This window comes from Triticum urartu, chromosome 5A (assembly GCF_056163025.1).
Source record: "Triticum urartu cultivar PI428250 chromosome 5A, HENAU_Tu73, whole genome shotgun sequence".
Classification (NCBI taxonomy): domain Eukaryota; kingdom Viridiplantae; phylum Streptophyta; class Magnoliopsida; order Poales; family Poaceae; genus Triticum; species Triticum urartu.
In genome coordinates this window covers 86648306-86673988 of record NC_141877.1, presented here as the reverse complement: position 1 = coordinate 86673988, position 25683 = coordinate 86648306, and the positions used below count along the sequence as shown (strand labels likewise).

The 25683-nt window shown below is 46.4% G+C and overlaps 1 protein-coding gene and 1 pseudogene across 2 annotated transcripts; both read right to left on the bottom strand.

Moving 5' to 3' along the window:
* Window positions 1-917: 917 nt before the first annotated feature.
* Window positions 918-8288, bottom strand: LOC125531553 (uncharacterized; annotated as a pseudogene). Its single transcript, XR_015604022.1, has 8 exons — window positions 7896-8288; window positions 6182-7292; window positions 4884-5839; window positions 3286-4849; window positions 3057-3148; window positions 2843-2959; window positions 1833-1927; window positions 918-1372 (listed from the first exon to the last, which is right to left on the bottom strand). The product of XR_015604022.1 is annotated as an uncharacterized LOC125531553 (transcript).
* LOC147970414 (putative disease resistance protein RGA3) lies at window positions 6473-14772 on the bottom strand. Its single transcript, XM_087523425.1, has 3 exons — window positions 14507-14772; window positions 7896-8204; window positions 6473-7292 (listed from the first exon to the last, which is right to left on the bottom strand). The coding sequence occupies exons 1-3, from the start codon at window positions 14770-14772 to the stop codon at window positions 6473-6475; spliced, it is 1395 nt and encodes a 464-aa protein (XP_087379551.1).
* Between the last annotated feature and the right edge of the window lie 10911 nt (window positions 14773-25683).

Genomic DNA, 25683 nt, shown 5'->3' with positions numbered 1-25683 from the left:
TGGCGAACGATTCATATAGCCTTTAACATCATTCCTCCAGTTAGCATTGAATCGTTATTTGGGATGTGGTTAGCTGGAGTAGATCATAGTTTTGCGTCTCGTATTCGGATTGGAATATGTGCGCTTACTTGGGCTATATGGAACTGCAGGAACGATATGATTTTTAACAGACAACACACTCTATCCTTCTTGCAGGTTATCTTCAAAGCTACGGCATGGATCCGTACGTGGTCCTTACTCACCCCTACGGACTCCAGGAAGTCTTTGGTTACTGGATGCAACCAGTGAGAGATGATAGCATGAGCTATTTTCAACCGGTTTGAATAGCGGTCTCATAATAGGATATGACTCTAGGGACCTTGTCCTATTATACATACCAGTTGTGGTATTGAGTTTTTTTTCTTTTGCTCCGCTTGCAAGCTGTAATGAATCTAAGACTTTGTGTTATTTCAAGACTTTCAATATTATGGCTGCATGCATCGCTCAAATGCAGAGGCCGGGGGTAAGCCTTCTTTTCCAAAAAAATAAAAAAATATGAAAATCTTCAGAACTCATATACGTATTTTATAGTGCTACAGTTCCATGATATTGGCCTTTTCTGGTTAATTAAATAGGCAACAACGTTTGCTAGCTTGGAGCCTTTCACATTTGACGCATGCACCCACTATAGTTTGAGATGCTTTCTTCAGAATTCAGATCATAGAGAGATCAGCTTGATCTTGGCCGCTGGTAGGTCCTTTTGCGGACTTTAGCTCAGTATAATGCTGCCAGGGGAACAGCCGAACAGCTAGACACAACTCATGACCAGTGGCGGTCTTGATTAGCATGATAACATTTCAGGGCATGGATATTTGGCCGGGACATCGATGGGCACTTGAGAATAATTGAAAAGCGCACATCGTTTATGCCAGTAAAGATATTTTGCTGCCGACCATCACTGAGATGTGCTTACTGTATGAGATCAATTGATTCACAGCATATATTTTTTAGAGAAATGGAACTTTGAACTAATGAAGCCATCAAACGGCCAGGACTACAACCATACCAAACCAACATAGAAAAAGAAAAACACGCTAAGATACAGAGGCGCGAGAAAGCAGCTAACAATGCCTCGCACGCTTCAAGCAAGAAAGATACGCAAAGAACATGAAGCTGAAGACGTTGAGGCCCTCTTCCACGAATGAAGCACCAGGGACTAGGAACATGCCGGCTCTGGAGGAGAAAGCACGACCGACACAAACAGGGTATGCCATCTCAAAACAACTAAGGACACCAGCACGATACAACCATCCAATTCCATCTCCGAAGAAGGCCCCTGCCTCCTCGCCTAGCTCGAAAGGCGCCGCATCATCGGAAGATGGAGATGTTCCCCCTAGAACAGGAAAACATTACTAGATAAAAACAAAAACAAAATCTGAAATTTTGGGGCCGATATCAAACTTGGTCGACTGGTCTACTTACATGTGGATTTTCGTGAAGAAATAACACCCATGGTATTCTAGGCAAAAAAAAAGAGTCAAAATCGAAGCTATAAAAAACACACTTGAAGTAATAATAAGATCCGATTTTGTTTTCTTCGCTAAGAATACCATGGGTGTTATTTATTAGCGAAAATTCATGTGTGAGTAGACCAGTCGACCAAGTTTGATACCCCAAAATTTCAGAATTCTTTTATATATCCTAGTATATTTTTCTGATTTTACAATTCACGTGGGTGCACGTGGAACCATGTTCACCTTGGTATTTCCGCTAATTATGTTGGTTAATTGTTTTCGTGATTACAAGGTAGAGCACAACAACACTCGCGCATCCACACCACCATCCACACATACCTTTCATACACCAACTTACAAAAGCTCCAGTTTGTGCTGTTGCTACCTAAGCTTCATCTTGTTTTCTTTAGAACCTCGAAAGGGCAGGGGTGTTCCTGCATTTCATTAAGAATAACAGAGTGTTATATAGCTTCAATTTGGTCATAACTCATAAAACATAATTTTCACTACTGGACCCATGCCTTAAAATCCTCTAACTTTAACAACTTCGGCCTATGGTAAGAGTGGTAGGAAATACCCTGCATAAGGCAACACGATAAGAGACGTCCACGGCAAAAATAAACAAGGTAAGAGATGCCTACTGTATGTTGCTTTTTTTTGTAAAAGCAACCAGCAACCATGTATGTGCAATGCACCTTTCTTGCAATGTACTCCCTCTGTCTCAAAATATAAGACTTTTATCATCTTATATTTTGAGACATAGGGAGTATATTGCAGATAAAATATAACTAACATAGTACATATGTTAGAAAATTATATCTAAAATTTAAATGTACCCATCATTAAATTTGGCGTTTTCCCTCACAAACCATCAATCATCATTAAGCATGGTTAAATCACGAGCCAAAAGCTAGCAATTAGGATGTGATCAGCAGGTGTTGATTCTGAATTAATAATAATATAAGTGTGCAACTAAGAGGTTATCCCATCCAACTACAAGGATTCAATTTAAACCATGAGCCGCTGATGAGAGAATTATGGATGGCTAAGATCTATAGTATCCCATCCAACTAAGCTTACTTTAGCATGAAGTAGATTGTGCTTTCTTATAAAAACAGGTACTAGATCAGTAGATCTTATACTTATTCGAGCATGAGTAGTTTCATCTTCAGTCCAGTGTTTGTGTTGAGAAACAAGATGAAGATGATTGACTACAGTTATTCAGTAATTTACATTTTCACAGAGAAAAAGGAAACTGAGATTACATGAAAGAAAATAAACAAACAAAGAATGGTGATCCTTCCATTATGTATTAAAAAAGAAAAAACAAATAAACAGATAAAACATACCTAGCCGAGCCTTCTTTATCAGACATGTTTCATCCTACATAATTTCATATCTGGCATCTCATCCTCACCTACAGCCTACAGCTAAGGCCTCCAAGATCCAATAGTATCTTTATCAAGCTGTTTTGTGGTGGACAACAGAAACCTGAAGATCAGATTGAGAGCGAGAGACAAAAGTGATCTGCAGATGCATGGAGTGTTTATAGCCATTACTTACCGCACGTTAGATGCTGAGCCACTGTGATCTAGGGCCGCTACATCAGCAGGTACATTTGATCAACGCAGCATTTGTGCAATACACTGCCAAACCTACGAGTGGAATCGTGTAGCTTAAGCATATAAGAACATATAGTAGGTACAGACAAAGCCGATATGCAACTGTACGAAGCATGTATATACAGGTAAACAGGGAATAATTTGGGCAGGAAACTCGAGAAGCACATTACCTTCTTTAGAATAAGCAAGGATTGCTTTTTTTTAATCTGATTCACACTATTTCTTTCTCGTCCAGGAAATACTCACACCACTGTTTCAGTTCAGGGTTATGCCTGATCTGTAGCTCCCTCAGAGCGCTGTGATGTTGCATGCATCGTGGTAAAGACTTGACTAGTTGGCATCCTGAGATCTCAAGTCTTTGGAGAGAGATGAGATTGCCGAACCACTCCGACAGTGATGAGATGTTGTCGCAGTGATCCAAGTGCAGCAATCGGAGTGATGTAAGGTGCTGCATGCTCTCATGCAAGGACTTGAGCTTAGGACATTAGTTGATTTCCAATTCTTGGAGTGCGGTGAGATTGCCAAACCATTCCGGCAGTTCCGCCAAATTGTGGCATGCAAACACAAGTAGCGACCGAAGGGAGGCAAGGACTTCAATGCTTCCTGGTAAGCTGCTTAACTCATTGCACATGCGGAGCTTTAACTTGCGAAGGGCGGGAAGATGATAGAGCAGCCACCAACCATTAGGCTTGACATGGCAATCTGATATATCCAAACAAGTCATCGAATTGGACAGAATTTCTGCATGTCTTTTATTCTCCCATGATGATACTATAATATCATTAACCTCTATGACCCACTCCGCAGCTATAGGCGGGCATGGTTTCACCATCAACTTGTTGCATCCATGTATCAGCAACTTGTGAAGGTTAGGGAACATGACTTCTTCCCTTTTATCTTCACCCTCTATTGATACTCTTGTATACCAGACTTCCAGATTATCCATGTCCTGCATAACAAATTTTGTCAACTTTGTGAATGCATGATTACCACCACAGAAATTCTTATCCAGTTTCTTGATGTTTGGCAATGCACACAGAGACAACTCTTGCAAATTAGGTAATTGACCAAGTGATGGTAGCTGGGTGCATCCCTGCAAATTATGTAGCTCTATTCTGGAAAGGTTTGCAAGATATGTAGCAGCGCATATCCAACTTGGGAATGTGATGCCCATGTAACCTTGGAGAATAAAATGTTCCAAGGTGGTTGGGGGTAGGAGCTCCCCAAGCAAAGACTCATCATCCACAAGATGCTCGACGACATTGCCAGTCCAAGAGAGAAACAACATGGAAAGCCTTGATTTACATGCCAGGTTGACTTTCTTAGCTTCTTCCAAACTCACCACATTTTCAAGAAATTTTATCTCAAGCTCTTCAGCATCTACGCCCTCAAGCTGCACAATATTGTTGGACACACCACCAGGCATGTTATACACAAAAAACTTTGGCAGTGACATCAAACCATTGGCCAGTGAGGATCGCTTGATTTGATCTTCGATAGGTGGGAAACAATTCTTCACAACTAAAGATTGAAGGTTTGGCAATTCAAGAATTTTTTGTGGCAATTTTCTTAGGGAAATGCAATGCGAGATATTCAATATGTGAAGCATTTTGAGGTTGGCAAGAGATTCAGGAAGAACAGAAACAGGGCATGCTGAGAAGTTTAGGTATTGCAGGTTGAGTAGGTTACATAGGACTCGAAATAACATGTCGAAGTAGTAGCGTAGCTCATTGTTTTTTTTTTTTGAATTTTTAGCGTAGCTCATTGTGGTGCAAGGGCATGTAATGCATGAAAGCTTCTAAGTTTAAATGCTGCAATTTGTTCAGATTACCAAATGAATCAGGCAATCTAGAAAGATTGGAACAGTGTGATAAATCCAAAAAGGCTTAGTTCTTGAAGGTTACCAAAGAAATTTGGTAGTTCTTGCAAACCAGAACAATAAGATAGGTCTAGCTTTCCTAAGGAGACAAGGTTACAGAGGGAATCAGGTAAATCACAAAGCCTGGAACACCTAGATAGGTTCAGCAGCCTTAGCTTCTTAAGATTTCTCAGAAATTTAGGTAGTTCTTCTAGTTTACAACCCGTGAGGTTTAAGTTCTCTAGATTCAAAAGATCACAGATGGAATTGGGCAATGCAGAAAGGCTGGAACAATCTGCCAGGTTCAATAGCAAGAGATTTGTAAGGTTGGAGAAGAACTCCGGCAAGTGCACAAGGCTTCCACAACATGATAAATCCAGATGTGCCAAATCTTTAAGGTTCCCGGTTGACTTCGGCGGCTCTGATATTTTGGTAGAGCCATGTATGCTCAAATAATGTAACTTCAAGAGGCTTGTAATCCACATAGGAAAATATTTATCACACACTAGTGAAGCATCAAGGTACCTCAAATGAGCTAATTGACGAGTTCGATCCGTCAACTTCCTCAGAGCACATCTAGTTAAATCCAAGACACGTAAGTTTTTTGTCAATGACAATGTATCGCCAGGAAGTTGTTTTCCACCACAATCTCTAAAATGTAGTGATCTAACCTTTACAGACAATGACCTGCTAAGCCTTTTATCATAGCTAACCACAACTAAATGATGACAGTTGTCACTGGGTGAACTACTTTGGCTTATAGCATGCAGATAAAATGCTTCATCACCAGCAACTGATTGTGTCAAATCATGCACCAAATCATGCATGCTTAGTTCATGTGAATCTTTGGCGTGCTCATGAGTAACCTAAAAAAATAAAAGGTGCGTAAGAATAAGTAATTACTAATTAGTAATATTTCAATAAACAAGCTCTTATATCAGGTGAAGGTTGAACCAAATTTGTTTTTGCTGGATGAAACAATATTAAATAGTACAAACTCCACCACCCATTATCAGAAATGGAAACTCATCTGTAGTGAGGTATGACTTATGAGATATTATAAATGGTTGAAAGTATGTAAAAGTGTGCAAAACTGTATGTCAAGTACACACACAAGCATGGATGCTTTCATACACACCCACAGACATGCTTGAATATATCATACACTGATGTAAACAGTTACCCTACAATAGTTTATAAGAACTCACCATGGAAGATACTGAGTTTTGAAGAAGAGATGTTGCCAAAAGCTCTCTTAGATATTCCTCTGCTTGCGCTTTGGGAGACAAGGTTGGTAGGGATGGTTTAACGAAGTAAAGAGCCATCCACTGTTGAATTAGTTTGTCCTTATCTATGGTGGAACCTTTTTGGAAGATGGCACAGTAGGCAAAGCATGGTTTCAAATAAGATGGCATATGCTCATAACTCAACCTCAACGACGGCAAGACATCGATGTGAGAAGAACATTGATCCCAAGTGTTACTATCTCTGGCAGCTTTTCAGAAGTCAACATTTTTATTACGAAGCATGGATCCAATAGCATGAGCTGCCAAGGGTAAACCTTTGCACTTACTAGCAATGTCTCTTCCAATAGCTTCTAGCACATGCAGATCTTCTTCATTTTTCCATTGAAAAGCAATTTGTTTGAACACAGTCCAGCAGTTATGATCTGATAAAGTTCTCAATTTATCTGGATTAACTGTAGACAATTCCTGTGCAATTACTTCAATACGTGTTGTTACAATTATCTTAACCATGCTCCTCTCTTTTCCACTATTCACCATTAATTTCAGTTTGCGCAACAATTTGATGTCACTCTCCCACAAGTCATCCAGCACAATTAAGCACTTCTTGCCACTAGAGATGTTCTCTAGCTGATTGTACAGAAATTGTAGATCATCAAAGCCATTAGTAGTCCCTTCAAATTGAGATATAACAGCTTTTACTATTCTTACCAGATTAAACTTTTGGGAAACATGAACCCATGCCCTCCTCTCAAAATCTTGCATTCTACTGTCATTGAAGACCAGTTTTGCCAAAGTGGTCTTACCCATTCCGCCAAGATCAAGGATGGGAAGAATAGTCGTTTTACTTTCGGACTGCAATAGAGTCCTTACTATCTCCTCTTTCTCTCTTGATCGACCGACAATTGTAAATTCATCATCAAGACATGCTATTGTTTCCCTTTTAGCATATGTATCCTCAATAGTTGAGCTGTTATGGAAGGTGAAACCAAATATATGGCGTTTCTCTTCCACTGCCTTCAGTTTCTCCTTTAGCTTTTCTATCTTCTTAACCAAACTAAGTTTTGCAAAAACCCTGTTGAAGATTCAAGTTATCACTGTCAGCACATATGTGGTGTAAAAATGTTTTACTTAACTTGAGAGAGAACATATATGATGGGAGGATGGAAAGAATTTAGCTTGATACTGAATTAATTTTCCACAATCAATGATAAGTGACACTGACATGTTCACAGACCCACAGGGTTCTCAACTTCGAAGAAATATATAACTTGAAATAACAGTGTACATAGTAAAGTAGCGTAGTAGCAATTGGTACTTTGGTGGTAGTACTACTAGCATGAGATTGAAGTTGCACAAATTTGGAATAGCTAGTAACTTGAAATAACATGCAGCAGCTAGTAACTTGGAATAACATGTTTTTCTTGTACTAGAATCATGTTGGATAAGCGTGTGAATTATAAGAAATAGACAGTTAAAGAAGGGTTTCCTGCAAATGTCTTATTTCTATCAGTTTGCACTTCATCCTAGAGAGCCACTCATTCTGCAGTAAATATGTACTTCTAGATCCGGCGCAACCCTCTTTTTGTGAAGATTTGGTACTTCATCGGCATGGTTAAGCTATGAGAAGGGGAAAGGGCGAGAGGACTCGTGTCTCTGACGACGGCATGCCGTGTACCTTCCACGACGGCGGCGGCGGCTGTTCGAGAGCGCCGAGATGTCGCGAGCGACGGCCTTGACCTGTTGTAGCCACAAACGCACCGCCTCCTCGTCCCTGGACCGCCGCTCGGCGTCTCTCAAGCCGGCCTCCAGCAGGACAAGGGTTCTCCGCATCTCCTCGAGGTCGGGTTTGGAGTTCCTCCACAACCTGACCATCGGGCTGCCTACGGCCGCCGCAACACTCCGGATGGCCTCCTTAACGACCCCCGATGCGGACATTGCCTCCATGACCAACCACAACGACCCAGGGCCAAGGCGCACGCTCTCTCTGCATAGTAACAATGGCGGATGCAGACTTCCCTTGAACTTTCTGGGTGTTGACTTTCTTGTGTGTGTGTGCGATGCAGTAGAACTGAAAATAACAATACAACCGCACGGTAGAGGCTCTGATTCTCAACAACAGAACACCACCATTTTTTGTGAATAAACAACAAAACATCACAAAAGGTGTAAATAATTTATTCACTTATATAGTTATATCTCACGCAAGTTGTAATATTTTTCTCATCGTGGTCATCCGAGTGAACGCCGTGATGTGAGAGTGTTCTCTCAGAAAACCATTCTCAACGAAAGCTCGAGAAATTGTCATGCTAAACCAGATATATTTATCATGTTATTGTATAAAGATTTGGCATGTTGTAAAGAAAAGATTATCATGTTAGTAGAAAGATTGTCAGAAATTTAACATTATGCAGCAGAGTAATTGTCACGCGTTTTCAAGGGCATTTGACATGTTTAAATTGGTCTTTCACATGTTTAAAATGCACTTTCGCAACTTATGCAGTAGAGTACTTATTTAAATTGGTCTTTCGGAAAGTTTAAATTTCACATGTTTAAATTGGTCTTTCAGAAAGTTTAAATTTAACATTATGCAGGAGAGTAATTGTCGCGTGTTTTCATGCCAACAACTATGGTAGTCATTATCTTTCACATGTTTAAATTGGTTTTTCACGAGTGCAGCATGATAACATGTCAGACGCCGACCGACACTTCAGAATAATTAAAAAGCGCACATCATTTATGTCGGTAAAGATATTTTGCTGTCGCCCATCGCTTACATGTGCTTACTGTATGACATGTGCTTACTGTATGACATTAATTGATTCAGAATGTATATTTTTTAAAGAAAAGAGACTTTAAATTAACAAAGCCACCAATCAGCCAGGATTATAACCAACACCAGACAACAAAGTAAAAGAACAACATGCTAAGATAAAGATGCGGGAGAGCAACCAACAAAGCTCACATGCTTCAAGCAAGAAAGACAACAAACATGGAGCTAAAGACGTTGAAGCCCTCTTTCACGGACCAAGCACCATGGACTAGGTACATGCCAACTCTGGAGGAGAAAAGACAACCGGCATAGACAGGGTATGCCATCTCCAAATAACTAAGGACACCGGCACGACACAACCACCCAATTCCATCTCCCAAGAAGGCCCAAATCTCCCCGGCTAGCTCGAAAAGCTCCGCACTATTGGAAGATGGAGTTGCTCCACCTAATACAAGAATGGATATTGTCAGAAGGTGGCCACATAGAGAAGATCGGTGCACACCCGACACGTTGAGGGTGACTCACCTTGAACAAACCAAGGCCAATGCCCATGACCAGACCACAAAGGAGGGAATACTTTGGATGTTCTATTGTATCCTTGCCTTGAAAAAGGCCACACCGCTCACCACATTTACATCACTATTTGTTTAATTTTACTGCGGCACATGTGGTCTCTCTTGTTACATTAGAGCATCTATAGTCAGACTCCCTATACTGATCAGGAAGACGACCCGGTAAGTGACCGGGCACTTTTCCCGACCCAATTGGGCTGAGTGGCACCCTCATACCCACTCCTCATATATGTCACGGATATGAGGCAGCCCGGACACGTCCACCGTATCATCCCGTCCCACCTGACCCGCATGGACCCTACTCCGTCCCTGTTAAAAACCCCACCCATACCAAACCCTAGCTTCACTCTCTCACTCTCCGCTCCGCTCTTCATCGATTCCCCTCCCCATTCCGTTCCAATGTTGAGCACTGGTAGTGGTAGCGGTGCCGGATCTAGCAAATAAGACGACTAGGACAATTCGTCCGCGAAGTGGATGCAGGCAATGACGAGGAGTTGGCTATTTGAAATTGCGCTGAAGTGCTTGCGGGTCGACACGGGCGGCAACTCGGGTTCCGCTCCGTGCCCTGTCACCAGGCGCCGCAGTGCGAACACTGGCAGTAACCCGTCGCGCACTGTGCTCAGCTCCGCGAGCTCAGCCAACTCAGCTCGGCTGGCTCGATGCTCACCTCCTCCCCCTCCGGTGGCTGCTCCACATGATCATCGGTGGGTTCTCGTGCCCACACCACTGGTGCCACAGACGAGGATGCTAGATTTGGCGGCATGCACCACCTGCCGCGAGAGGCAACATCCTAAGGAGAGGGCAATGATGGCATATGTGGCCACATCCTCCTCCCGCCCATAACGCAGATTGCTGGAGCCCGATGCGGAGGACAAGCTCCTTGCAATGTTCTCTGCCACTCGCTCATGATGGCATAGAGGTGCGACCGCCGACTCCTTGGGAAGACCGGCAAGACACTCCGGCTTGGTATGAATCGAGCAATAGGAGCGTGAAGAGGCAGAGAAGGCGGCGGTGGCAGTGAAAGCCGCCAAGGTGGCAAAGTAGCAGAACCACGCCATCTGGAGGACGGCCGGCTACAATGACTCTTCATCCGACGACCCACCATCCCTCCGCCGCCGAAGCCTACACGAAGGGTTGGAGACGCTTTGGTGACCGAAAGGGCAAATGACCAAAGAGGAAGTGGTGAAGATGCTTGGCCCACTCCATCTCTGTTTGCATTTTTTTAGTAATTTTAGTTTAGATCTTTCTCCATTCCTCGGTTGAATTGTGATGTTTAAATTGTGTCTTTTGGTATGCATTAACTGTCATGTTTTTGCCGTTTGTACTACGTCTGTTTGTTCTATGTTTCGGAATTTCATTGATCATCTATGTTGTTTCTATCATGTAGCATGGATTGTATGGATTTACGGTATCGAATATGAGGTCCATGATTGTGGACGCGGTGATTTGAGGATTGACCTGGTCACTGTCCATGGATGCACCCAGACACTTCTACGGCCGTATAAGGTGCGGGATTTGATATATCCGACCGTAGATGCTTTAAGAAAGAGCATGTGAGGGAAAGGAGCACAAGCTTGGAAATTATTTTGGCGGACAAGCACCTTAAAAACACTCATATTTTTTTAGAGAAAATGATAGAACCCCGACTTTATTATAACGCCCTCGATGCGGCTATATCTCCCACGTGTCGAGGCACGACTTAGAGGCATAACCGCATTGAAAGCAATGTCGCAAGTCAGGAAATCATCACTCATCCCATGTACATAAATAAGATAAAGGGGAGGTACATAGTTGGCTTACACTCGCCACGTCACATCAAAGTACATAAATAACATCCATCATACAAATCACTCATGGCCCGACTATGGTGCCAAAATAGAAAAGACCCCCAACATGCGACAAGGCCCTGAATCGATAACCCCAACTAGGCACCACTACTGATCATCCGGAAAAGACACGTAGTATCGCTGAGAGTCCTCGTCAAACTCCCACTTGAGCTCGTAATCGTCAACTGGAGCATAAACACCTGGACCTGCATCTGGAGTTGTAGTATCTGTGAGCCACAGGGGCTCAGCAATCTCACACACACGCGATCAAGACTATTTAAGCTTATAGGACAGGTACGGCAATATAAGTGGAGCTGCAGCAAGCGACTAGCATATATGGTGGCTAACTTATACGCAAATGAGAGCGAGAAGAGAGGGCGAATCATGAGCGAGAAACTAGAAGGAACAACCTGCGCAAGCATTACTCCAACACCGTGTCCACTTCCCGGACTCCGCCGAGAAGGGGCCATCACGGTAACACACACGGTTGATTCATTTTAATTAAGTTTACTTAAAATTATCTACAACCGGACATTAACAAATTCCCATCTGCCCATAACCGCGGGCACGGCTTTCGAAAGTTCAATCCCTGCAGGGGAGTCCCAACTTAGCCCATGACAAGCTCTCACGGTCAACGAAGGAAAAGACCTCCTCCCAAGACGTTCCGATCAGACTCGGTATCTCGGTAACTCAAGACACTTCGACAGGTTAAAACAAGACCAGCAACACCGCCCGAATGTGCCGACAAATCCCGATAGGAGCTGCACATATCTCTTTCTCAGGGCACACTCAGATTGTCCTAGGTACGGGTAGGCCAGCCCAGAGTTGCCCCTGGTGGCCACTGGTAGCTGACAGGTGGACCAACACTCAGAGGAGCACTGGCCCGGGGGGGTTAAGATAAGATGACCCTTGAGTCTGCAGAACCCAAGGAAAAGAAAAGGCTAGGTGGCAAATGGTAAAACCAAGGTTGGGCATTGCTGGAAAAGCTTTAATCAAGGCGAAATATCAAGGGGTTCCCATTATAACCCAACCGCGTAAGGAACGCAAAATCTGGGAACATAACACCGATATGACGGAAACTAGGGCGGCAAGAGTGGAACAAAACACTAGGCGAGAGGCCGAGCCTTCCACCCTTTACCAAGTATATAGATGCATTAAGATAACATAGCAATATAGTGATATCCCAACAAGCAAATAAAATATGTTCCAATAGGAACGGCTCCAATCTTCACCTGCAACTAGCAACGCTATAAGAGGGGCTGAGCAAAGCGGTAACATAGCCAATCAACGGTTTGCTAGGACAAGGTGGGTTAAAGGTTCAATCATGCAATTGGGAGGCTGACAAGCAAATGGTAGGCATCGTAGCAGTGGCAAAGCAAAAGAGCGAGCAAACTAGCATAGCAAAGATAGTAGTGATTTCGAGGGTATGATCATCTTGCCTACACAGTTGTCAGAGTTGATTGGATCCTCACAAGAAAACTCAACGGGCTCCTCGGTAGCGAACTCGTCTCCCGGCTCTACCCAGCAAGACAAACAAGCAACAAGGATACAATCAACCACGTGCAAGACCAAGCAATATGATGAAATGATGATATGCTATGCGGGATGCGATGCGGGATGCAAAATGCAAGATGTGACAGGAAATGCATGAACCTGGCCTCAACTTGGAATTCCAAGGGTGCCACTGGATAGAGGGGATGAAATCGCTTGAAAACGATATAAAGATCATTGGAATCGGAGTTACGGTTTGGAAATGGCAAGCGTTTTAAGATAGGACACCGGTCTGCGATTTACAGCAAGTAGGCTCCTAAATGCGACGAAATGAACATGCTACAGCCACCAAACATAAAAAAAAAGACATGGCAGTGATGTACACAAGATGGTTAACAAAACACTAGCACTGAGACATAGGCAAATTCATCCATTAAGGGGTTCAAACAAGCATGGCAAAAATGAATATGCAAAACAGATTCCAGGCTTCGTGAAATTAACACTAGCCTGAAATTTCAGATGACGAAGCCCTCTTCGGAGCAGCAAAACAACATGATACATGACCTGAACATGACAAGTAAGAACATGGCATGGAGCTACTCAACCAGCTTAACAAAAGACCCAAAGTGACTGGGGTCAAAAGGGTTCACAAAATACTCTACCGAGCTCACGAACATAGCTCGAACACAATCAGTTTTCAGACTTAGTGAAAACTGAGACATGCAGAAATTTAACTCACGAAGGCATGTAAACGAGCTCGATGCACTCACCATAGTGCAAGTCATAGCAAGGCAAGCATATAACCAGCAAGAAGGCACAATATGCTAGCTACACATGGCAAGAACAAAGGCATAGCATGCATGGAACACTAACGGTAGCATCGGCAAAATCGCAAACAAGTTGACGATCTGCCCAGATTAACAACGAAGCAAAAGTTGAGCTCGATTGAGTCAACCTAGAGCACTCCACATATGTAAACAAAGACATGGATGGATAGAGCATAACATAAATATCAAAACTCCCTTACTGATCATCCTCAAAAGAGGCACGTATCACTAGGAAACAAGCTGGACATATAGCATCATGAACTAACATATCCCAGACAGTGAAAATCACTAAGTCCCTGAAATCAGCAATCTCAGGTACCTCTCTTCGCAAGCTTGCACAAGACAACACACACATCCTAAAAATGCATGGGTGGCACCTCTGAAAAGAAGACAAAATGCTTAACAATTCATCCCAAAGGGGCACAGGCATATCATGCACGAATTAAACATGGCAAAAATGACAAAAGTGCATGATGAACTAACGGATCTGCAATTTAACTCACGAAGCCTCCTTCTAACAGCATTTTGGGCAACAAGATGACCTCAAATGCAAATGATGCAATGGAATGAAATGATGTACATGTCGAGACGAAGATTTTGATATATCATATGCCCAAAACGGAGCTACAGTTGCGGAGATATCATCAGTCAAAGATTGCTCGAAAATTAGGGTTTCGGGAGGAGAAAGTCAACCGAAATATCCCAGATCCAGATCTGGATCGGGCACGGATACCGAGGCGGCGACGGTACTGTTCACCGGCGATGACGGGGAAGGAGGCAGCGGCCGGCGACGAGGGGACCGGAGGGCGGGGCGGCGGCCGGCTGGCGACGAGACGGCGGCGGTGCCGTAGGGCGGCGCGCGCGCGCGGGGCCGGGGAGCCGCGGCGGCTGCCGACGACGAGGTCCGGTCGGGGCGCGGTGGCCCGTGGCGGTGCCGGCCACCGGCGCCGGAGGTGGCGGCGGCGTAAGGAGGAGGAGGCGGCGGGGGAACTGCGGGCCCGGAGGGCCCCTCGTGGGCCTGGCGGGCCCCGGGCGTCGGCGGCGAACTGGGGACCCGCGGCGCCATGTGGCGGCTCGCGGTTCGTCGCAGACGGCGGCGGACGTTGTCCGGCCGGGGCGGACACGTCCGTCGGCGCGGTGGAGCTGTTTTTTTTTCGGGGTAGGGTTTGGACGGGAAGACGAGATCCGAAATGGAGGGGGTATATATAGGCATAAGTGGAGCTAGGAGAGTCCAAATGAGGTGCGGTTTTCGCCCACGCGATCGTGATCGAACGCTCTAGGACATGAAGCAGAGTTTGGTGGGTTTTGGGCCAAATTTGGGGGGTGTTGGGCTGCAACACACACGAGGCCTTTTCGGTCCCTCGGTTAACCGTAGGAGTATCAAACGAAGTCCAAATGACATGAAACTTGACAGGCGGTCTACCGGTAGTAAACCAAGGCCGCATGACAAGTCTCGGTCCAATCCGGAAATGTTTAACCCCACACATGAAAGAAATCTAGAAATGGCCACCGGAGGAGAACGAAGCGCCGGAATGCAAAACGGACAACGGGGAAAATGCTCGAATGCATGAGATGAACATGTATGCAAATGCAATGCACGAGATGACATGATAAGAGATGCACGAAAAGAAAAACAACACACGGAGACAAAGACCCGAACCCGAGAAATAAATATAACTTAGCGCCGGAGACGGCAAGAGTTGGATACAAATATGGAAAGTAAATCTGGGGCGTTACATTTATAAATAAATCCACCAGCCAAAGTAGCATATCACCACATACTCTGATACAGGAAACCATAAATCCACTCTCAGCGCCAACATTGTTGGGTAAGAGATGAGTAGTCTATGAAAATTATCCTTTTAGCTTTGTCATAGTAAGATCGGGAGGTATCAGGATCCCATGTGATACAGCTTGTCTAAAAGATCGTAAGATCTTAGCTTACCATTCCGCGTTGAAAAATCTAGCCGAGTCTTAGATTATAGCTGAAACTGCCATGGAGTCGAGGTAACCAACCGCATCAAATCCTGCAGCTTTGTTTGCGCATTCCACACTGAAAGCCAGCTACATGTGTAGAACTTAAGGTTACTGTCATGGTGCCTTTTTACACTGTCTCGGTGCATGCACTGCCCTCAAGATACATAAAGGAGAATATTGCTTAGTAGTGTTCGTAATTGTGAGGAGGCTCGAGGAAAACACGCTCTCTTCATCAACAATAGTAACGGTCGATCTTCTAGCAAAACCACCAATCAGCCAGGATTATAACCAACACCAGACAACAAAGTAAGAGAAAAACATGCTAAGATAAAGGTGTGGGAAAGCAACCAACAAAGTTCACATGCTTCAAGCAAGAAAGACAACAAACATTTAGCTAAAGACGTTGAAGCCCTCTTTCGCGGACGAAGCACCATGGACTAGGTACATGCCAACTCTGGAGGAGAAAGGACAACCGGCATTGAGAGGGTATACCATCTCCAAACAACTAAGGACACCGGCACGACACAACCACCCAATTCCATCTCCCAAGAAGACCCATATCTCCTCGTCTAGCTCGAAAAGCGCTGCACTGTTGGAAGATGGAGTTGCTCCACCTAATACAAGAATGGATATTGTCAGAAGGTGGCCACATAGAGAAGATCAGTGCACACCCGACACGTTGAGGGTGACTCACCTTGAACAAACCAAGGCCAATGCCCATGACCAGACCACAAAGGAGGGAATACTTTGGATGTTCTATTGTATCCTTGCCTTGAAAAAGGCCACACCGCTCACCACATTTACATCACTATTTGTTTAATTTTACTGTGGCACATGTGGTCTCTCTTGTTACATTAGAGCATCTATAGTCAGACTCCCTATACTGATCAGGAAGACGACCCGGTAAGTGACCGGGCACTTTTCCCGACCCAATTGGGCCGAGTGGCACCCTCATACCCACTCCTCATATATGTCGCGGATATGAGGCAGCCCGGACACGTCCACCGTATCATCCCGTCCCACCTGACCCGCATGGACCCTACTCCGTCCCCGCTAAAAACCCCACCCATACCAAACCCTAGCTTCACTCTCTCACTCTCCGCTCCGCTCTTCATCGATTCCCCTCCCCATTCCGTTCCAATGTTGAGCACTGGTAGTGGTAGCGGTGCCGGATCTAGCAAATAAGACGACTAGGACAATTCGTCCGCGAAGTGGATGTAGGCAATGACGAGGAGTTGGCTCTCTGAAATTGCGCTGAAGTGCTTGCGGGTCGACACGGGCGGCAACTCGGGTTCCGCTCCGTGCCCTGTCACCAGGCGCCGCAGCGCGAACACTGGCAATAGCCCGTCGCGCACTGTGCTCAGCTCCGCGAGCTCAGCCAACTCAGCTCGGCTGGCTCGACGCTCACCTCCTCCCCCTCCGGCGGCTACTCCACATGATCATCGGTGGGTTCTCATCCCTACACCACTGGTGCCACAGACGAGGATGCTAGATTTGGCGGCATGCACCACCTGCCGCGAGAGGCAACATCCTAAGGAGAGGGCAACGATGGCATAGGTGGCCACATCCTCCTCCCGCCCCTAACGCAGATTGCCGGAGCCCGATGCGGAGGACAAGCTCCTTGCAATGTTCTCTGCCACTCGCTCATGATGGCATAGAGGTGCGATCGCCGACTCCTTGGGAAGAACGGCAAGACACTCCGGCTTGGTATGAATCGAGCAATCGGAGCGTGAAGAGGCAGAGAAGGCGGCGGTGGCAGTGAAAGCCGCCAAGGTGGGAAAGTAGCAGAACCACACCATCCGGAGGACGGCCGGCTACAACGACTCTTCATCCGACGACCCACCATCCCTCCGCCGCCGAAGCCTACACGAAGGGTTGGAGACGCTTTGGTGACTGAAAGGGCAAATGACCAAAGAGGAAGTGGTGAAGATGCTTGGCCCGCCCACTCCATCTCTGTTTGCATTTTTTTAGTAATTTTAGTTTAGATCTTTGTCCATTCCTCGGTTCAATTGTGATGTTTAAACTGTGTCTTTTGGTCTGCATTAACTGTCATGTTTTTGCCATTTGTACTACGTCTGTTTGTTCTATGTTTCGGAATTTCATTGATCATCTACGTTGTTTCTATCATGTAGCATGGATTGTATGGATTTACGGTATCGAATATGAGGTCCATGATTGTGGACGCGGTGATTTGAGGATTGACCTGGTCACTGTCCATGGATACACCCACACACTTCTGCGGCCGTATAAGGTGCGGGATTTGATATATCCGAATGTAGATGCTTTAAGAAAGAGCATGTGAGGGAAAGGAGCACAAACTTGGAAAGTTATTCTAGGGGTCGAGCACCTTAAAAACACTCATATTTTTTTAGAGAAAAGGACAGACCCCCGACTTTATAAATAAATCCACCAGCCAGAGTAGCACATCACCACATACTCTAATACAGGAAACCATAAATCCACTCTCAGCGCCAACATTGTTGGGTAAGAGATGAATAGTCGATGAAAATTATCCTGGTAGCTTTGTCGTGGTAGGATCAGGAGGTATCAGGATCCCATGTGATACAGCTTGTCTAAAAGATCGTAAGATCTTAGCTTACCATTTCGCGTTGAAAAATTCAGTCGAGTCTTAGATTATAGCTGAAACTGCCATGGAGTCGAGGTAACCAACCGCATCAAATCCTGTAGCTTTGTTTGCGCATTCCACACTGAAAGCCAGCTATACTTGTAGAACTTAAGGTTACTGCCATGGTGGCTTTTTACACTGTCTCGGTGCATGCACTATCCTCAAGATACATAAAGGAGAATATTTCTTAGTAGTGTTCGTAATTGTGAGGAGGCTCCAGGAAAACACGCTCACTTCAGCAACAACAGTAACAGCCGATCTTCTATCAAAGCCACCAATCAGCCAGGATTATAACCAACACCAAACAACAAAGTAAAAGAAAAACATGCTAAGATAAAGGTGCGGGAAAGCAACCAACAAAGTTCACATGCTTCAAGCAAGAAATACAACAAACATGGAGCTAAAGACGTTGAATCCCTCTTTTGCGGACGAAGCACCATGGACTAGGTACATGCCAACTCTGGAGGAGAAAGGACAACCGACATAGACAGGGTATGCCATCTCCAAACAATTAAGGACACCGGCACCACACAACCACCCAATTCCATCTCCCAAGAAGACCCATATCTCCTCGGCTAGCTCGAAAAGCGCCGCACTGTTGGAAGATGGAGTTGCTCCAACTAATACAAGAATGGATATTATCAGAAGGTGGCCACATAGATAAGATCAGTGCACACCCGACACGTTGAGGGTGACTCTCCTCGAACAAAGCAATGCCAATGACCATGACTAGACCACAAAGGAGGGAATACTTTGGATGTTCTATTGTATCCTTGCCTTGAAAAAGGCCACACCGCTCACCACATTTACATCACTATTTGTTTAATTTTACTGTGGCACATGTGGTCTCTCTTGTTATATTAGAGCATCTACAGTCAGACTCCCTATACTGATCAGGAAGATGACCCGGTAAGTGTCCGGGCACTTTTCCCGACCCAATTGGGCTGAGTGGCACCCCTCATACCCACTCCTCATATATGTCGCCGATATGAGGCAGCTTGGACACGTCCACCGTATCATCCCGTCCCACCTGACCCGCACGGACCCTACTCTGTCCCCGCTAAAAACCCCACCCAGACCAAACCCTAGCTTCAATCTCTCACTCTTCGCTCCGCTCTTCATCGATTCCCCTCCCCATTCCGTTCCAATGTTGAGCACTGGTAGTGGTAACGGTGCCGGATCTAGCAAATAGGATGACTAGGACAATTCGTCCGCGAAGTGGATGCAGGCAATGACGAGGAGCTGGCTCTCTAAAATTGCGCTGAAATGTTTGCGGGTCGACACGGGCGGCAACTCGGGTTCCGCTCCGTGCCCTGTCACCTGGCGCCGCAGCACGGACACTGGCAATGGCCCGTCGCGCACTGTGCTCAGCTCCGCGAGCTCGGCCAGCTCAGCTCGGCTGGCTCGACGCTCACCTCCTCCCCCTCCGGTGGCTGCTCCACATGATCATTGGTGGGTTCTTGTGCCCACACCACCGGTGCCCCGGACGAGGATGCTAGAATTGGCGGCATGCACCACCTGCCGCGAGAGGCAACATCCTAAGGAGAGGGCAACGATGGCATAGGTGGCCACATCCTCCTCCCGCCCCTAACGCAGATCGCTGGAGCCCGATGCGGAGGACAAGCTCCTTGCAATGTTCTCTGCCACTCGCTCACGATGGCATAGAGGTGCGACCGCCGACTCCTTGGGAAGAACGGCAAGACACTCCGGCTTGGTATGAATCAAGCAATCGGAGCGTGAAGAGGCGGAGAAGGCGGCGGTGGCAGTGAAAGCTGCCAAGGTGGCAAAGTAGCAGAACCACACCGTCCGGAGGACGGCCGGCTACAAGGACTCTTCATCCGATGACCCACCATCCCTCCGCCGCCGACGCCTACACGGAGGGTTAGAGACGCTTTGGTGACCGAAAGGGCAAATGACCAAAGAGGAAGTGGTGAAGATGCTTGGCCCACTCCATCTCTGTTTGCATTTTTTTAGTAATTTTAAGATCTTTGTCCATTCCTCGGCAGAATTATGATGTTTAAATTGTGTCTTTTGGTCCGCATTAACTGTCATGTTTTTGCCATTTGTACTACGTCTGTTTGTTCTATGTTTCGGAATTTCATTGATCATCTACGTTGTCTCTATCATGTAGCATGGATTGTATGGATTTACGGTATCGAATATGAGGTCTATGATTGTGGACGTGGTGATTTGAGGATTGACCTAGTCACTGTCCATGGATGCACCCAGACACTTCTACAGCCGTATAAGGTGCGGGATTTGATATATCCGACCGTAGATGCTTTAAGAAAGAGCATGTGAGGGAAAGGAGCACAAGCTTGGAAATTATTTTGGCGGACAAGCACCTTAAAAACACTCATATTTTTTGAGAGAAAAGGATAGACCCCCGAATTTATAAATAAATCCACTAGCCAGAGTAGCACATCACCACATACTCTGATGCAGGAAACCATAAATCCACTCTCAGCGCCAACATTGTTGGGTAAGAGATGAGTAGTCTATGAAATGTATCCTTTTAGCTTTGTCGTGGTACGATCAGGAGGTATCAGGATCCCATGTGATACAGCTTGTCTAAAAGATCGTAAGATCTTAGCTTACCACTTCGCGTTGAAAAATCCAGCCGAGTCTTAGATTATAGCTGAAACTGCCATGGAGTCGAGGTAACCAACCGCATCAAATCCTGCAGCTTTGTTTGCGCATTCCACACTGAAAGCCATCTACACTTGTAGAACTTAAGGTTACTGTCATGGTGCCTTTTTACATTGTCTCGGTGCATGCACTGCCCTCAAGATACATAAAGGAGAACATTGCTTAGTAGTGTTCGTAATTGTGAGGAGGCTCCAGGAAAACACGCTCTCTTCAGCAACAACAGTAACGCTCGATCTTCTAGCAAAGCCACCAATCAGCCAGGATTATAACCAACACCAAACAACAAAGTAAAAGAAAAACATGCTAAGATAAAGGTGCGGGAAAGCAACCAACAAAGTTCACATGCTTCAAGCAAGAAAGACAACAAACATTGAGCTAAAGACGTTGAATCCCTCTTTCGCGGACGAAGCACCATGGACTAGGTACATGCCAACTCTGGAGGAGAAAGGACATGTGGCATAGACAGGGTATGCCATCACCAAACAACTAAGGACACCGGCACGACACAACCACCCAATTCCATCTCCCAAGAAGACCCATATCTCCTCGGCTAGGTCGAAAAGCGCCGCACTATTGGAAGATGGAGTTGCTCCACCTAATACAAGAATGGATATTGTCAGAAGGTGGCCACATAGAGAAGATCAGTGCGCACCCGACACGTTGAGGGTCACTCTCCTTGAACAAACCAAGGCCAATGCCCATGACTAGACCACAAAGGAGGGAATACTTTGGATGTTCTATTGTATCCTTGCCTTGAAAAAGGCCACACCACTCACCACATTTACATCACTATTTGTTTAATTTTACTGTCGCACATGTGGTCTCCCTTGTTATATTAGAGCATCTAGAGTCGGACTCCCTATACTGATCAGGCAGACGACCCGGTAAGTGACCGGGCACTTTTCCCGACCCAATTGGGCTGAGTGGCACCCCTCATACCCATTCCTCATATATGTCGCCGATATAGGCAGCTCGGACACGTCCACCGTATCATCCCGTTCCACCTGACCCGCACGGACCCTACTCTGTCCCCATTAAAAACCCCACCGAGACCAAACCCTAGCTTCACTCTCTCACTCTCCGCTCCGCTCTTCATCAGTTCCCCTCCCCATTCCGTTCCAATGTTGAGCACTGGTAGTGGTAGCGGTGCCGGATCTAGCAAATAGGACGACTAGGACAATTCATCCGCAAAGTGGATGCAGCCAATGAAGAGGAGCTGGCTCTCTGAAATTGCGCTGAAGTGTTTGCGGGTCGACACGGGCAGCAACTCGGGTTCCGCTCCGTGCCCTATCACTCGGCGCCGCAGCGCGGACACTGGCAATGGCCCGTCGCACACTATGCTCAGCTCCGCGAGCTCGGCCAGCTCAGCTCGGCTGGCTCGACGCTCACCTCCTCCCCCTCTGGCGGCTGTTCCACATGATCATCGGTGGGTTCTCGTGCCCACACCACCAGTGCCACGGACAAGGATGCTAGAATTGGCGGCATGCACCACCTGCCGCGAGAGGCAACATCCTAAGGAGAGGGTAACGATGGCATAGGTGGCCACATCCTCCTCCCGCCCCTAACGCAGATTGCCGGAGCCTGATGTGGAGGACAAGCCCCTTGCAATGTTCTCTGTCACTCGCTCACGATGGCACAGAGGTGCGACCGCCGACTCCTTGGGAAGAACGGCAAGACACTCCGGCTTGGTATGAATCGAGCAATAGGAGCGTGAAGAGGCAGAGAAGGCGGCGGTGGCAGTGAAAGCCGCCAAGGTGGCAAAGTAGCAGAACCACACCATCCGGAGGACGGCCGGCTACAACGACTCTTCATCCGACGACCCACCATCCCTCCGCCGCCGAAGCCTACACGAAGGGTTGGATACGCTTTGGTGACCGAAAGGGCAAATGACCAAAGAGGAAGTGGTGAAGATGCTTGGCCCACTCCATCTCTGTTTGCATTTTTTAGTAATTTTAGTTTAGATCTTTGCCCATTCCCCGGTTGAATTGTGATATTTAAATTGTGTCTTTTGGTCTGCATTAACTGTCATGTTTTTGCCGTTTGTACTACGTCTGTTTGTTCTATGTTTCGGAATTTCATTGATCATCTACGTTGTTTCTATCATGTAGCATGGATTGTATGGATTTACGGTATCGAATATGAGGTCTATGATTGTGGACGCGGTGATTTAAGGATTCACCTGGTCACTGTCCATGGATGCACCCAGACACTTCTACAGCCGTATAAGGTGCGTGATTTGATATATCCGACCGTAGATGCTTTAAGAAAGAGCATGTGAGGGAAAGGAGCACAAGCTTGGAAATTATTTTGGCGGACAAGCACCTTAAAAACACTCATATTTTTTTAGAGAAAAGGATAGACCCCCGACTTTATAAATAAATCCACCAGCCAAAGTAGCATATGACCACATACTCTGATACAGGAAACCATAAACCCACTCTCAGCGCCAACATTGTTGGGTAAGAGATGAGTAGTCTATGAAAATTATCCTTTTAGCTTTGTCATGGTAGGATCGGGAGGTATCAGGATCCCATGTGATACAGCTTGTCTAAAAGATCGTAAGATCTTAGCTTACCATTCTGCATTGAAAAATCCAGCCGAGTCTTAGATTATAGCTGAAACTGCCATGGAGTCGAGGTAACCAACCGCATCAAATCCTGCAGCTTTGTTTGCGCATTCCACACTGAAAGCCAGCTACACGTGTAGAACTTAAGGTTACTGTCATGGTGCCTTTTTACACTGTCTCGGTGCATGCACTGCCCTCAAGATACATAAAAGAGAATATTGCTTAGTAGTGTTCGTAATTGTGAGGAGGCTCGAGGAAAACACGCTCTCTTCAGCAACAATAGTAACGGTCGATCTTCTAGCAAAACCACCAATCAGCCAGGATTATAACCAACACCAGACAACAAAGTAAAAGAAAAACATGCTAAGATAAAGGTGTGGGAAAGCAACCAACAAAGTTCACATGCTTCAAGCAAGAAAGACAACAAACATTTAGCTAAAGACGTTGAAGCCCTCTTTCGCGGACGAAGCACCATGGACTAGGTACATGCCAACTCTGGAGGAGAAAGGACAACCGACATAGAGAGGGTATGCCATCTCCAAACAACTAAGGACAACGGCACGACACAACCACCCAATTCCATCTCCCGAGAAGACCCATATCTCCTCGTCTAGCTCGAAAAGTGCTGCACTGTTGGAAGATGGAGTTGCTCCACCTAATACAAGAATGGATATTGTCAGAAGGTGGCCACATAGAGAAGATTAGTGCACACCCGACACGTTGAGGGTGACTCTCCTTGAACAAACCAAGGCCAATGCCCATGACTAGACCACAAAGGAAGGAATACTTTGGATGTTCTATTGTATCCTTGCCTTGCAAAAGGCCACACCACTCACCACATTTACATCACTATTTGTTTAATTATATGTGGCACATGTGGTCTCTCTTGTTATATTAGAGCATCTACTGTCAGACTCCCTATACTGATCAGGCAGACGACCCGGTAAGTGACCGGGCACTTTTCCCGACCCAATTGGGCTAAGTGGCACCCCTCATACCCTCTCCTCTCATATATGTCGCGGATATGAGGTAGCCCGGACACGTCCATTGTATCATCCCGTCCCACTTGACCCGCACGGACCCTGCTCCGTCCCCGCTAAAAACCCCACTTGGACCAAACCTAGCTTCACTCTCTCACTCTCCACTTCGCTCTTCATCGATTCCCCTCCCCATTCCGTTCCAATGTTGAGAACCGGTAGTGGTAGCGGTGCCGGATCTAGCAAATAGAACGACTAGGACACATTCGTCCGCGAAGTGGATGCAGGCAATGAAGAGGAGATGGCTCTCTGAAATTGCGCTAAAGTGCTTGCGGGTCGACACGGGCGGAAACTCGGGTTCCGCTCTGTCCCCTGTCACCCGGAGCCGCAGTGCAGACCCTGACAATGGCCCGTCGCGCACTGTGCTCAGCTCCGCGAGCTCGGCCAGCTCAGCTCGGCTGGCTCGACGCGCACCTCCTCCCCCTCACTACTAGGGAAAACCCTAGTAGTAGCGCGGGGTAATTTCTAGCAATAGCGCGGGGGCCTGCGCTACTGTTAGGGCGCTACAGCTAACTTTTAGTTGTAGTGCGGTTTCCACCCGCACTACTACTATTTAGTTGTAGCGCGGGTCAGGGCCCCGCGCTACTACTAACCAATTCAGAATTAAAAAATTTAATTTCAGCCATGGCGGCTGCTTCTGCTCGGCGTCATTGTCCTCTCCATTCATGGCTGCTACTGGTCCTGGAGGGGATGAAGTTGTTCGTGGTGATGGTGCTTCCCCACCCAACTTGTGCCTGCACATCTCGTCTACTGCTTCTACAAAAGAAGAAAAAATTATTAGAAAGAGGAAGAGAGAGATAGAGAGCAGCAGGAGGAGGAACTCACCGATGGCCGCCGGAGTTGGAGCCGACGCCCGATACCCTAGATGAAGCTCGGTGACCTACTACTGCTTGTCGTGGGACCCTTGACCCGGCGAGGAGGTGCAAGTGGCTGCATCCATGACGGATCTGGCCGCCGCCATGTGGACGATGCTCTGTTGGTTTCCCTCTCCTTCCAACAGCGGAGAAGGAGGATGGAGGGGGAGGGGAGGGGTCTACGAGAGGAGGTCGCCAGATTTGTGAGTGGCGGCGAGAGGCGAGGCCGGCAGTGGTGGTGGGTGAGGAAGGGAATGGCGGGTGGGAG

Excerpts from the sequence above, each read along its gene's own strand:
- LOC147970414 (XM_087523425.1), bottom strand. The coding sequence starts at position 14,772 with ATGGCGCCGCGGGTCCCCAGTTCGCCGCCGACGCCCGGGGCCCGCCAG. Across the intron at positions 8,205-14,506 it reads GGCCGCCGCCCCGCCCTCCG|AGAGAGCGTGCGCCTTGGCC; the intron begins GTCCCCTCGTCG and ends GTTACTATGCAG. Across the intron at positions 7,293-7,895 it reads CGCCGCCGCCGTCGTGGAAG|GGTTTTTGCAAAACTTAGTT; the intron begins GTACACGGCATG and ends AATCTTCAACAG.